We start from the raw sequence: 15,390 nt of genomic DNA, 5'->3' as shown, positions 1-15,390 counted from the left end.
ATATTTTAACTAGTGGCAAATTCCTGTTATTACATTAGTTACATAAAAAACAAATTATAGGTAGGAAATAATTGTGAGCTCACATATTTTTATTTTCTTCCAGAACACACACACACACACACACACACACACACACACACACATATTCATTAACATATCTATATTTTTGTATGGATATATTTATTAATATGGCTGTGTATTTTTATATAGATATTCTGCAATCTGCTGTCACCATAAAAAGTACGTGAGCCTTAGGAACTCAGATAATTATTGATTATGCATTTCAAGGGAATAGTAAAAAATGTGACTGAAGTTTTAAAACCCTCTGTGGTCCTTGCTGTAGACTGGCTGTGTCTGGAAAGTTGTTCAAACACTGAAAGAATTTCTTCTGGCATTGCATACCTGAAAGTAGTTGTTGACAGTGCAATTTGTTTGCCAATTGAATAAATATTGGGTTTTCGGAAAGTCATGACGTATTTTTTCTATGTTTTTTGTTGCAAAAATGCGTCATGACTTTTCTGACACCCAATAGGAAACTAGGTCAAGAATAAGATGATTAAAAAAATAAATGTCTTATAGCTAAGTATCTTTATGTATGGCTCAGCCTTAACTTTCTTTCCTGGCTTTGGATTTAAAATTAAAGTAGCAAGAGGAAATTGTATCTGGAATAATATGGTTCTCTCACTAGTCAGCTTTTCTGTTTTAGGCTACTTTTACTTCTCAACATTTAGAATAAAATAAAATTCTAGATTACTGTTTGAACCGGAATATTAGTTTTAGACTAAATATCTATTTCTATGCAGTCTGTTGGTATTTTTCTAGTTAAAATTGTTCTCCTAATAGTTATAATGTCAGAATAAGATATGTTTTAAATGAGATCGGCTTTTAAATGAAAATCAATAGTGCATTTTCCATAAAAACAACATAGCTTTAAGAACTATTTCAGACCTTATTTTGAAGTATAAACATTATTTTTATAGGTCCTGGGAAGTAATTTTGACTGTTTATTGCCCAATAGAATACTAAAAAGGTGTGGCAATTATATCTGGTAGTAGGTAGTCTATTACATATTCTCATTAAATGCATCCAGTCATTAAAGTGAAAAATTCACATCAGAAAATTTTGTACTATAAGAACTTTCATAAGTAAATGACATGATATATTTTTAATCTATCACAGGCTCTTCTTATGCACTTCCCTCAAGCAAGAAATACAGTTCTGATTTCTGAATTTTTGCTTATCTTTTTTTCCTCCACAATCCACTCTCCCTACACCATCTCCCTTACACATAATACTTGGATGCGCACACACACACAGATACACCACTTGTCTTTGAAACTATGCTTTTCTTTTATGCTGCCCCCTTTTACCTTCATAGTGTATGTTGATTTTTGTAGCTGCTTTTGTCTTGTGACTGACATTTAAACATAGACTACCGTGATATGAAGCAACATGATGGAGAGAACTTGGATTACAGCTAGCCTGCAAACCTTCCCTCTGCCTCTCACAACTTTCATTATAGTGAACTGGTCCTTAGCCATCCTGGGCCAGAATGGAGGATGCACGATCCATTGTGCAGATTGGAGGGTTTGCACACTAAAGCATCTGCTGGTATTCCATAGCTCAGCAATAATAGCATGTTAATATGTGTCATGAACTGTGGAGAACATGCGCATGTACCTTGTTTGCCTGCCACCATTCCATGGATGGTGGCAGAAAACACAGTACTGTGGAGTCAGTTTATTACAGCAATAAGCAGTAGCCAGAGGAAACCATTTCATAGATCCCTAAGCCCAAATGCCCACGGGCAATGTTAACCAGACCAGGTGTAATACCCACCTACTTAGTGGTTTGTGTTACTGGAGAAAAATCTTGAACTTAGGGAACCCAATCTTTTTAAAGAGATAATAAGACTCCCCAGCCTTATCCCCAGGTTATCGTACTGGACAGCAGCAAACAAATCCATTTGCCTTTAAAAGGGAGAAACTACCTCTATCTTCCAAGGCTGTTCATTCTACAAATGTCTTTGAAAAGGTAGTTTGACACATAGGTGCTTGATTGGTACTTGTATCTTACAGCTCTTAGTCTTGTACTCTCTTGTTTGAAAATCTCCAATTGTTTTCCAGGTCCCTTAAAAGAAAACCCAACTGCCCTATCTTAGCGTAGAAGACCCTAAATCCTAAATGATCAGGCCTTGGCAAATCTCCTGGCCTCAGTGTATGCCACCATGCTGGCCGCCATTCTACCTCTAACACCCACCGGTGGCCTTGGCGTTTGTCCTTCCCCCAGATCGTCACCTAGCTAGCACCTTGACATTCGAGACTCAGCTTGAATCAAATCAGTGAGTGAGGCCTTACTGATGACCCCCTCATGTATAAAGTAGCTCCCCGTGCATTCTGTCACATTCCTCTGTGTTTTGTTTTTCCATGGTACTATATTTATCAAACTTTTTATTGTTTATCCTCTGTCTTTGCCTCCGGCCCCACCCTATCACACAGAATGTAAACTTATTTTAGAGCTATATATATATATGAAAGTCATTAAATAGTACCATTTAGCACTCAGTCTCTCAGTAAGTATTTATTGGATGGATGGATGGATGGATGGATGAATATTCTCTCTACTCTGTGCTTTTTGTTACTCCTTTTTTCTGTTACATTTTTCCTCTCATCGTTTTGGTTAATAATACTAAACTTTGTTATTTGATTTCTAATGAAAAACTTGTAACTGTTACTAGGGTTAGAAAAATATTACAGTAAAGAAGGAATGAGTGCCTTCCAAATAATAACATAAGCCACCTACTTGTTAAAGTTTAGTTATACGCTTTTCTATTTAATGATAAACTAGCAATTAGGTAACCGATTTGTATGCTGTTTGTTGGCACTTACAAAATCCATGTTTACCTGCTAATCCTACACTAAGGCCACATAAGAAGCATTTCTTGATTTGTATAAAACTTAAAAAATTGGAACTTAACTGATCACATATCTGTTGAAATCTTCTTATGATTTACATGTGGTTATTTGTTTTGATGAGCAGAGGGCCTGCCTTTGAAATGCAAACTATTTCTTTAGTAATATTATGACACATCTCTCTATATGAGAAAAACTGTTAAACGATTGTAGTATAAAGGAGCCATTCCAAAATTTCAGGTCCTTTTTATTATTTGTTCAACTCTTTTACTTCTACTCAATAGTTAACTTAGCAGAGGACGTATGGGAGACTCTAATACATTCGCTAGATATTCTTCTGGAGCTATATATAGAAAATCAGTTTTGATTTGTATATTAAATGTTTTTTTTATTTTTCGTTTCTGTCTCCCTTCTTTCTGTTGATTCCACTAAGATGCAGGTGCTTTAAACGTAACAGTTGTGTTTATAGATATATGACACAAGATATATTTAACAAGGAAGGGTTCATGTGCTAATCTTTTCTGTGTTACTAATATAAGAAGCAACTATTACCTCAAAGATACTCACAGCTCTACATATTAATAATTGTATATTTTCTTTGTGGAATCACTGTGGTTAAAATTGATAATTTTTCAAAATCAATTTGTTATAGCAAGCAGTAAAGGAAAATGTCATAAAAAGAGAAGCGGAGGAAAAACAAAAACGTGCCAGAATAGCCAAAGAATTGGCAGAGAAAGAAAGACTTGAACGCCAACAAAAGAAAAAACGCTTATTAGAAATGAAGACTGGTGAGTACTCTCAAATTTGCCATTTATACTATGTCCATTTAAGATTTATGCTGGTTACTTTAATAGCAGTTTAATATACTTTAGTAAAAAAAGGAAGATGTGATTACTTATTTGTATAATTAATCTGTACAGCAATTCATTTTTCTTATGGGCTTTCTCCCCTTTTATTTACTAACTAGTAGTGTTTTCATTCTAACATTGGTCATAGGTGATTTGGGCTCTCTGGTATACTCCTGTAGTTCCAGTGTATTCGCATTTCATCGACTACACTTTCAACAACCAATCTGTAATAATTTATGTCAATAAGTAAACAACTGTAGGAAACTGTGGGAAACTCTACAGGCCAAGTAACCTGGTTTCTTCAACAAAATATACTAAGAGAGGAAAAAAATGATGGTGGGAAAACGTCATGATTAGAAGACATACCAACTGATTGCAATAAATAGAGCTGAAGTATATTCCAATTCAAAAAAATGTAGAAAAAAGCAGACTGAAAAATGTGAATCCTTTTTTTTTCTTCTTGTAGACATGATGATGGTGTTTTGATTATGTTTTAAAGTATCTTTTAGAGATTCATACTGAAATTTTATAGATGAAAAGATATGATGCCTGGGATTTCAGTCAAAATAATCTAGCGTGACTGGCAAGTAGGTGAGCGTGTAGGTGAGACAAGATTGGCTACAAGTAGAAATTGCTAAAGTTGGGTGGTGGGTGCTTGGAGGGAAGGGTGTGTTTACCATTCTATTTTCTCACTTTGGTGTATTTTGAAATTTTCTTTAATAAAATGCTCTTGGAAATAATTAAAAAGAAAAAAAAAGCAAAATTACAGTTTTAAAAAGAGATATATGTATATTTTCCAAAGCTAAAAAATACCACAACCTTAGAAGCAAAAGAATTAAGTAAATTGTAGTTATATTTCACCCCCTGCAAATTCTGGCTCTTCCATTTCCAAGCCACTAAGGATTACAGAAGGCCTTAATTAAAATCCATCAACTTCACTGCTAAATTACCATAGTTTACAGTTCAGGGCTGCAAATTCACCTAAGGTCTCCCCAGGGGTAGACAGAGATGCCTTCTTGCCTTCCTTACTTTCATTTTTACAGACATATTTTATCTTTAATAAAGCAAACTGAGTACCTTAATGGATCGCACATGTTTCTTCCAGGGGGAAAAATCATCGAAGCACAATTTCTTTTTATAAGAGTACACTTGAAATTCAGGAAGTGTTCTCAGAAATACCTTAAAACGTATAAACAAAAATGGAGATCAGGAAGGTTTAACATTGATTTTTAAAATATGCTTCTGAAAGTTATTTTAAAAGTATCTGTTACTGCCTAGTTTACCAAACTTTCTGGTATTTGAACATTATTGGTTAAAGAGTCATCTAGGGGAGTTACTTGATGGCAGATTGGCTGTGTTGTTTGTTGTATGTTTTTCCCAAGGGCCTATCACACAGCCTCTCAGCAAGTCCCTGTTCCATCAATCTAGAAATTAAAACCTGATAGGAAGCATAAATTTATTGAAACTTCAAACACAATGTAATCTTAATAATGGTTTTGTTTTGATTTATATTTCTCCTGATGGAAAGCTCCAGTTATAAAAATAAATTTATTTAGTTTTCCAATTTAAATGTAATACTTTTGTGTTATAGAAAACACCTAAAAAGTAGTAAATCTAAAGGCCATCACCCATAATCCTCCTATTCAGAGAATCACCGTTAATATTTTGGCACATTTTTCTTTCAGTTTTACAATTTTCTGCCTTTTAATAATAGCTGTATGATCCTAGCGAATATGCAGTTTAGCGCATTGCTTTATCTTGCTGAACTTTGTTTCATGTTATTCTTAACTTGTAATTCTTAATATCTATGTTATTGCATCCACTGGATATATCATATAAAGTTTAACTTGCACTATCGGTAATGAAGTCATAGAACAATAGTTATTTCCACCTATTTAATGTGATATTTTCATTTATGCATAAATAATTGAAAAATGTTTGTAATTATTAGGATATGGAATAAAAATATTTTTAAGACTTTTGATGCGTGTTGCAAATTGATTTCTAAAAGTATTATTCTAATTCAACAACTTTTAACATTAGTTGATGAATGTGCTTTGGTTGAGTATTCTCATTTTTTAAAGAGTTTTATTAATTTAATAGATTAGAAAGTTATGTTTTGTCATCTTAATTTGCATTTCTTTGAGTACTACTGAGGCTGAACATTTTTTCAAGTGTCTACATTCCATTTGTATTCCTTTCTTTGTGAATTTTGTTGTCTTGGTTTTATTTTTACTTATTTAGACAAGTTAGCTCTTTATACATCTGTATTTACTGTTTAAATATATTTTCTCAATTTGAGTTTTTATTTTTATATCTTGACATATAAAAGTGTTTTGTTTTTATGTTTTATTGTAATCTTTGCTTTTGCAATTTTTTCTATCTTTAAGTTTAGAAAAGTTATTCTGTCAACAATTTTACACTTCAATTTTTTTCTAGTTTCAGGTTTTTAGAGTAGTATTCTGCTTCATTTATTGCAATTCTTTCTTTTAGTTTGTTAGTTTTAGGTGTACAAAACAGCATAATGATTAGACATTTACACCCTCACAAAGTCCTAACCCCACCAAGTTTACTACCCATCTGACATAGCACATAGCTATTCCAATACTGTTGACTATATTCCCTAAGCTGTACTTTACATCCTGTGATTATATCAATATATATTTAATTATAGTTGGCATTCAGTATTGTTTTATATTAATTTTAGGTGTACCGCACAGTGGTTAGCCTTTTATATAATCTATGAAGTGATCCCCCTGATAAGTCCCGTGCCCATCTGATACCCTACATAATCTTTACAACATTATTGATTATATTCCCCATACTGTATTTGAGATCCTCATGACCATTTTGTGACTACCAATTTCTACTTCCTAATCCCTTCACCTTTTTGCCCCCATCCCCCAATCCCCCTCCCATCTAGCAACCATGTTTGTTCTCTGCATCTATGAGTCTATTTCTGTTTTGTTTGCTTGTTTATTCTGTTCATTAGATTCTACATATTAGTGAGACCATATTGTATTCATCTTTCTCAGTCTGACTTATTTCACTTAGCATACTATCCTCTAGGTTCAGCGATGCTTTCTTAATTGTTCATATATTTTACATGTAGATTTTAATATACTAGGGCCTGTTTCTGAATTTTACCAAAATCGTTCTAATAGTCCACCATCAATTATGGTTAGTAATCGATTTATGTTGCTTTCAAATAGGTGACTTTATGTTGAGGATGTTACTTTTCTATTGTTAATTATTAAAATTGATTTGAATATTTTTTTGTTTTTAAAATAAATTGAAGGAAATGTTTCTATTTTATCATTTATTAATCATAGAACTCATCTTATTTGACCTATTGGATTATTTTTTAAAACCTTTCTATACTGCCCCTCCTTAAATATGGTCTGTAAATTACAATAGATGAGTCTCAAATAAATGTAAGGCCCTCACTTGGTAGGAATTCCCAAAGCCCTTAATATGCTCTATATGTGCCATACATTTTGACATTTTCCAGGAACGTGTGCTTCAAAGGGTAGTCTGGGAAACATTGACTTATATAAATGATATTCAGCACATACTTCAAAATAATATGTCTTTAAAATATGTACTGTATGTTATGTGTGAATATTTTAATATATTTAATCAGAAATTTACTTGATACAAGATGAGACAACAATTGACACTGCAGAAAGCTATGATGCAGCCACTTTTGAAACTTTTTCTCTCTTTTAAAAACATTTGAACATTTTGGAAATGAACTTTCAATTTTTTTCTTGTTGACTATGGAATTTTAAAGAATCTAGGGATGTATCTCACATTTCAGTGTCAAACATGTAATTTTCTCACCAAATAAATGATGATTATTTTGAATAGTCTTTAGTTTTCCTTCAAACATAGCATGGTTGTTAATATAGAAGAACAAATATTCAGTCTTAATGTTAATGTAGCTGCTATAGCCAAGTAAGTCATATAAGTATCAGATATGTTATTACTTATTTGTTGATCCCTTATTTCATGTTTAAAAATAGTACAAATATGCAGTCACTTTTCCTTTCCATATTAGATGTAGAATATGCTTTATGTCAAATCATGACTTTTATTAACATTTGGGGGCTTTGTGAAGTAGAAGTTACAAAGCAGTATGTCTAATTAGCACTTAATTACTGAAAATATTCTTAGGCAAAGTATCAGTTTTTGACACTTTTAACAGATATCTAACACTGAATTTTATGCACTTCTGATGTTTGACAAATATCATCTTCAATAAAGACATTGTATTATTATGAAAAACACAAGAGCTATCTCCCATTATTATTTTATTAGTATAGAAGAGAAATGTAATACCTAAGGCACTTGGTTTCTTTTATTCATCAACAAATAGTTTTGTTCTATATGCTGGGATTTCAGTGCAAAATAAGGATGAAAGAAGGTCCCTGCTGCAGTGAAGTTTAAAATTCTAATGAAGGAATCAGATAATCATGTAAATAAAATAAGTATAGATTATAAAAAAAAAATTATATTAAGCAAAATTAGGATAATGAGATGGAGATGGCGACCAGCTGGGGTGGGGGTGTGGTGGTGACAACAGGTGATCTTAGAGAACGAAGGAGAATGTTAATGTATACCAAACTTATTGATTTAAAATATTGCTTATATAAAACTCCTTAGAAATCGGTAGGAGATCCAGTCTCATGTTTATATGCTATACTGTTTCTGCTAATATAGTGTATTTTTTCAGCATCTTATTATGCGGATAAGCTAAAACTTTATATTGATTTTCTTTGTAGATGGTATATCTTAATACAGAACTTAATACAGTTGACCTTTGAGCAATGTGGGGGTTATGGACCCCCACCTCCATGCAGTCAAAAATCTGCGTATAACTTTTGACTCTTGGAAAACTTAGTTGTCCCTCAGTGTCTGTAGGGGATTGGTTCCAGGACCCCTGCAGATACCAAATCCAGGATGCTCAAGTCACCCGTATAAAATGGTGTAGAACAATGCGCATAGTGGGCTCTCTGCTTCTGTGGACTCCCTGCCGTCATCAGAAATAACACAGGTATGCACTGAGGGAAAGCAAAAAATCCACATATAAGTGGACCCCCACAATTGAAGCCATTGTTGTCAAGGGTCAGTTGCACTGCTCTTATCTTCGTAGAAGTTGTCAACCTGGCTTTCCTATTCTTAAAAACAAAAAGAAAATGTAGAAGGGTGAATTATTGAAGTAACATTAGAATTTTATCACTTCTCTGGACCAGGAACTTTTTGTTTTATTTTCATATGTAGGACAAGCACCCCTGAGTGTTAGAGGCAGAGAAACATCTTCACATAATCCCGCTATAACCCCATATGTTTTTGTGACTTTAGTATTTTTACCATGCAAATAAGAACTGCATTTTTTCCCAGATATTCAAATTTTTCTATCACCACCTGAAGTAGTAAACTTAAGTCCTTGCTTGTTCTTACCGCCATTAATCATCACTTGCCCTTGGCAAGAAACCGGGCACCTACTTTTAAGTCTACTATTTACTATCACTATTATCTCAGGATGTGATTTTTGTTAATAGTGAAAATAAAGAAAATAGTTGGCTAAATGTCCCTCAGAAGGAAAACAAAACATTAAAAATCCTTTGGAGCAGCAAAACTAAACAAACACATTATCTCATATTAACATGTTATAGCATTATATATAAAAGGACATTTTTCTCAGTTTTGTTTTTTTAAAAATGATGAGCCTGGAGGTCGTTAAAATAGTTGCACATACAGTTTTGGCCGTTTATGTTGAAATTGATATTACATTAAACAAAGAAGCAAGCTAACTACATTTTCATGATGTCTGTGTTTAATCGGTATGTGAATTTTGAATACATTTTCTGAGGTTGATGTTTAAATTTGAATTATTTTAATTAAGAAGATACCCTGAGTATTAAATATCTGATGTAGAAACTAGTAAGTATGGACACTAGTATTTATTTATCTAAAGTGCTTAGCTATCTTTATGTGTAATCATTTCTAGTAAGACAAATAGTAATAGCGATTTTATGTGATTATGTACAAGTTTTTCAAAACTGTGTTTCTGTTTCTTAATCATGGAAACGAATAGGGCATTTGATAATAGAATTCAAATATTATGCTTTAAGATTTCCTGAGTATGTAAGTTGATTCACATAATTTTTAAAGAGCACATCAGAATGGCCTTGAAATGGACCCAGTGTTGTATAATTATGTTTTGTGGGGGAAGTGAATAAGAGCTTATTTAATGGAGCAATAAAAACTATATGAGCAGCTCCTATATTTTAGTCTTTAGGTTACAGTTTGTTTATTATTTATTAGATTTAAATGTCTCATTTGGTGCAACTTCAGTCTATTAAATAAAGAGATAATTAGCTTTTAGAAATCTGTTGTTTACCCACATGGCCAAAACTGCTCCTTTGTTTTCTATTCTGCAGTTGAGAATAACTAAGCAATTAGGCCTCCATTTTAGAGGAAATGCATATTACATAAATACTACTTGGGAATGTCTGCCAGTTTCAACAGATATGCAATTAATGTGTGTACTTGCTTTCATAGAGGCTTTGACAATTATCCTGTCCTCTATAGATAACATAAAACTTAGATTATTTTCCATAATTGCATATATTCTAGTTTTATGCAGTGGTGCTTTCAGTTTTCCAGCATTATTGGCAATTGATGCATGTAAATAGTCCATTGGTTTTAATCATTCCTCTATTTAGAACAATGTAACAAAATTAATTGCATTGGCTTTGATGCATTTCTTATCTTTCACTCCCCATCCCCCCACCACCATTTTTGGAATAGTAATATTATTACTAATAGTAATAGCAACAACACTCATACTACTAGTTCTGATACTATTAGTTCTACCACCACTCATTGATCACTTAGTATTTGTTAGGCTCCGTATGTGTTCTTTATTGCATGTAATGCTTACCACAAACTTAGACTCTTTTTTTTCGAAGAGTTGTTTAATTTCTTTGTACATGTTCACAGACTTAGTAGTCAGTGAAGCCAGCACTCAGGTTTTCTGACCAGAGGTTGTATTTTTAACTATTGTGCTATTCCTTTATTCCTGATGACTTAAACATAGAGAAGGGAAAGGAGACAGATTATAGTAGTTGGTAACTGGCACTAGACTATACCTATGTATGAAGGTTGAGAATCATCTTCTCTGGAAACCTCTGAGAGGGACAAGTGTCTCTATGGTACCATAGTCAGTGGTTTTAAACTAGCTTCTTCCTGTGTGTTGGCAGATTGGGGGAGGATTGCCAAATTGGGGATGCTCCCCTACTCTGGTTCACGTTCCACTTTGATTATTTGGTTAATCCAAAGATTTCTTTATCCTAGTGCCCAGAACTTTATCGCAGTGCCCTTCCCCTCTTAAAGGAGGAGGTTTTCAAAGGTCTCAATAGTTCTGGCCCCAAGAGAGCTCAGCAGTTCCGAAGAGGGTGGAAGGGTCTTGAGTGTTTACATTGTTCGACCCAAGTTACAAATTAAGGAACCAGGGAATTTGCAGTGTAGTAGTTTTAAGAGGGGACAAAAACACCTTAGTGTGCTGTACTCGAGAACAAGTGCCCTCAGACACCCCCCACCTGCTCTACCGTCTAACATACTATTTTTTTTTTGATGGTAGTAAAAGACTGTCTCCAAGAATAGTTCAAGGGGTATCTGATGAGAGATTTTCCCAATAGTCTCACTAATAGTTATACAGGTTTGTACTTGTGCTCAGGAATCTCTTTCCACTGGAATAACGCCGTTTCCATTGTGAAAACTCATCCAGAGGCTAGGCTGTGTGTGACCTAATACGTGTTTTCTCTGTGTGGCTGAGTAAGGCTCACACATCATCCTAGTGTCCTTGCAGAAAGCCCCAGAAAAGGAAAATTAGGACAGGAGGCTGTCAGGCTTCTCCAGCACAACAGATCTTGAAATCGTGATTCTGTTTTCTTTTTTTCATTTTGTTGAGTTATGTGTGTCGCTCTTTGTTAAACATCTTTATGGTACATCCTCGTACTTACTGCTTTACTGTTCATCCCTTGTTTAAAAGCCGTTTTAATGGTTTTTCATTGTCCCTCTTATGGGTATTATATATTATATGCTATATATTATATACTAACTATATGACAAGTAGAAAATAGACTTCAACTTTTGTTTAAATTTGTTGTGGAATGAAAGATTAAATACTAATTATCATAAACTTTATCTGGGGCAAAATAATTTAGATGTTTATCGTGTAGCATGGATTACTTCTAAGAATTTTAGCAAAGAAATCTTTATATTGACATCATTTATTTGTAACATTTCTGTTACCAAGCACAAATTCACCCTGTTTACATTCTAGGGTGGAAATGATACCATTCAATTCTTTTGATGTTATTACAAGGCGGAGAATGCTATAGCTTTGATAACATCAGCTACATTTATTGTATTATAATTGAGAACTCAATCACAGTGGCATCTTCTTTGTGTCTAACATTGAATACTCCTCAGGAAATGGTCCCCCTAATGGGTAGCTATTTACATAGTGTACATTTTCCAAACCTGTGGATGTTGTCACCATGATTGTGCCCATGCCAGATTGCCAATTCTGAGTGGAATTACTTGATTTGATAGGAAGTTATTCTTTATAATTTTAGAGATAGACAATGAGCATTCTCTTGTTTTCAGGCATAACAATAAATCCAGCTTTTAAGAAACTAATCCCATTTCTATTATCTAATACAAACTCTTTAAATATTATATAAATCTCTGTTTTTAGCATTTATCCTAAAAAACTGAAGCCTCCTGTTGTTTTACAGCCATATAAATATACACTTTTGAACCTCTTTGGTTCCCTTATAGAGTTCAGTCCAAAACTTTCAAAAAAAGAAAAAAAAATATGTTACAGTTGAAGAAGAGGTGAAATTTAAACCATCTCTAAAGCCTAAACTTATTGGAACCAGTCAGAAAACTGTAACAACCAAGCAGACAAAATTGCAACAAAAACAGGATTGCTTCTTGCCCTAGGGCCGCAAAATCCACTATATGTCTAAACCCCTTTTGCACTTCAAAATGCAAAATGCCCTGAAAACCTAAAATGTTTTAGTAACTTTAGTCTCCACACACATTTGATGCCAATCCTGACCTGAACTGATAGGAGGTCCCATCAAAGTGGATATTCAGCTGTGGAAATAATGAGGTTAATTAGATGAGGCTGTCCCAGGTTGCTCTGGGTGTGTTATGTTATGATTTTACAGCATATGTACCTTTTTGAATTTACTAGAGTCTGAAAAACTCTGATTCTGAAATATATGGCTGCAGGGGTTATGGATAAGTCTATGAACCTGCACTTCTCAGGGACTGCTCTGTCTCTGTTGAACTGGTTACACCATCCATTCTCCACTTCAGGCTCATTCATTCCTATTTCTCTGCATTTATTTCTGGTGTTCTCTTTGCCATAAATACCTTTCCTCTAATTCTTAACTGACTGAATTTAACAAAATATGATTCAGTTCAATTTTTGCATTTTTCAAGATGTCTTCTGAATTTTTTATCCTTGATAATAGACAATCCAATTTTTTATAAGCCGGTATTTTCTTACCATATAACATATGTATGGAATATTTCATTGGAAGTCATTTCATTGGCTTTAGTCTTACACTTCTAAATTATTGTATGTTTTTTCAAGAGCACGGCCTTATGCCTTCTTTATCTCGCAGGATCTAGTGGACTATGCACGTAGCAATACCACAGAAGACACTCAAGATTTGTCAATTGATAAAAATGTATCTGGTTAAAAGACATCTCTTCCATTTTGTGTTTAGTTTAGTGTACTGATATTTATGTGGAAAGCAAAGATATAGATCACACTATAGCCCTCAAGCCAAATTAACCCGCACCTGTTTTTGTAAATAAAGTTTTATTGGAAAATAGCAACACTTCTTCCTTTACATACGTTGTCTGTGGCTACCTTGGTGCTACAAGTGCAAAGCTGAGTAATTGGGACACTGGCATTATACCCCCACAAAGCCTAAAATATTCTCTATATGGTCCTTTACAGAATTTCTCAACCCCTGATGTAGATCAATAGTCTATAGAGACTATTCTTTGATTTTTATAACACAGAATTTTTTTTAAAAATGTTACTTTTTTTGTTGTTGTTCTGTAGCTAATGCACGCATTTGCAAAATGGCTGATCTTTGTTGGACAATGAGGACCTAGTAGTTAATGAGTAAAAATATTGATAAAAGTAATGGTAATTGTTAGGGAAAATGTAATCTTTCAGCACATTTCTAACAGCGGAGAATTATCTGATTCTTAGATTCTATTAATCGGAAAGGGAAAGTTGTGCAGTTGAACTTTGGAAATGCTGGCGAGCGCCTGGGCTGCCGATTGTTCCAGTCACCAATCAGTGACCAGCCATTGTGCACGTATCCTTTTATCCCAGCTTATAGTTCCCAGCATTTCTGTACTATTGTTTGTATATCTTTTGAGATGAAAATATCAGTGTGTCAAAAGGTCATGGGGGAGCCAGGTTTTACTTTTTCTATTAATAGGCTATCTCTTTTCTCTTCCTATTTTTTGGTCATTTTGACATTAAACCCTTAAAGTTGAAGCAAATCCATTCAGTGGTGCTGAACTTGGTCATGAAGGTTGCTCAAAGTCTAAAGTGATTATCTTGCCGAGTGAAAAAGCGTTTGACTTTTGATGATGAATAAATACACCCAAGGGCAGGTTGGGAAAATTAAGCAGAGAAATTGAGTATTTATGTGTTACTTGAAAACGGCATAAATAGGCATTCGTGTTCAGATGAAATTAGACATTATTGTGTAATAAGATTTTAAAATATTGTTTCCTGGATGGTTTCCTTCCACAGTAGCTAATGTTCTTCAAGAACATTAGAAGCAGAATAATATTAACAGAGTTACATCAAGGGCAGCCTTCACACAGGCTCGGATGCCCCGAGGCAGGAAGAATTTGGCAGACTAGTGTAATAACAGGAAACAGATGACTGTTTTTGGAATGAGACCTTTACCTGGCTAGCGTGAACTGTCACAATAAAACTTCCACTGATAATTATCATTAATGGGTAGAAATGACAGTAATTTTAGTTCAATATAATCCTTTCAGTGTTTATATTTTAACCCATAGTGTTATTCAGGCAAGAACTCTCGCAAAGTAGAAACATTTTTATCAAATGAGTGTTGAATCAGAGGCTCCATCGCTGACTCTGAAGAGTGTTGGATAAAGGCTCACTGCATTAGGAAGCTGGATAGTTCCCTTCCAAAGTCATTCCACCTCTGATTCTCTGACTTGCCATTAATTCTAAAGATTTTAAATGTTGTGACAATTCCTCTTTCTAACCTAACTGCAAAGTAGCCTTCAAATGTCATGAAGTCAAGGAAACGGTTTGCTTAGTGAACAAAAGGAACTATCTTAATTCAAAAACCAAGAAAGGCAGTCTTTCTCTTGTGCTTCAGATGTCTTTTAGAAGCATTGATTCTATTGGTGTTGAACTGCAATTATGATCTTGTTTCCAGTGGATACTCCTGATGCTAATTAGATTGTATTTTCTGTTGGATTCGCATGTGAATAAAAAGTATTTTTTTAATACTTGTTAAAGAACAAGGATTTTTTTC

The 15,390-nt window shown here is 33.9% G+C and overlaps 1 protein-coding gene across 1 annotated transcript in view; it reads left to right on the top strand.

The window, feature by feature from the left end:
* The window catches only part of DIAPH3 (diaphanous related formin 3), a 398,738-nt gene that overhangs the window by 250,670 nt on the left and 132,678 nt on the right, over positions 1-15,390 (top strand). Inside the window, exon 20 of the mRNA XM_019655900.1 lies at positions 3,565-3,700. Within this exon, the coding sequence (XP_019511445.1) occupies positions 3,565-3,700 (136 nt within the window). The remainder of the gene's footprint in view (positions 1-3,564; positions 3,701-15,390) is intronic.

This window comes from Hipposideros armiger, unplaced genomic scaffold, assembly GCF_001890085.2.
Source record: "Hipposideros armiger isolate ML-2016 unplaced genomic scaffold, ASM189008v1 scaffold_251, whole genome shotgun sequence".
NCBI classification, from domain to species: Eukaryota; Metazoa; Chordata; class Mammalia; order Chiroptera; family Hipposideridae; genus Hipposideros; species Hipposideros armiger.
The sequence above is the reverse complement of the archived record's forward strand: the minus strand, read 5'-3'. Positions and strand labels throughout refer to the sequence as shown.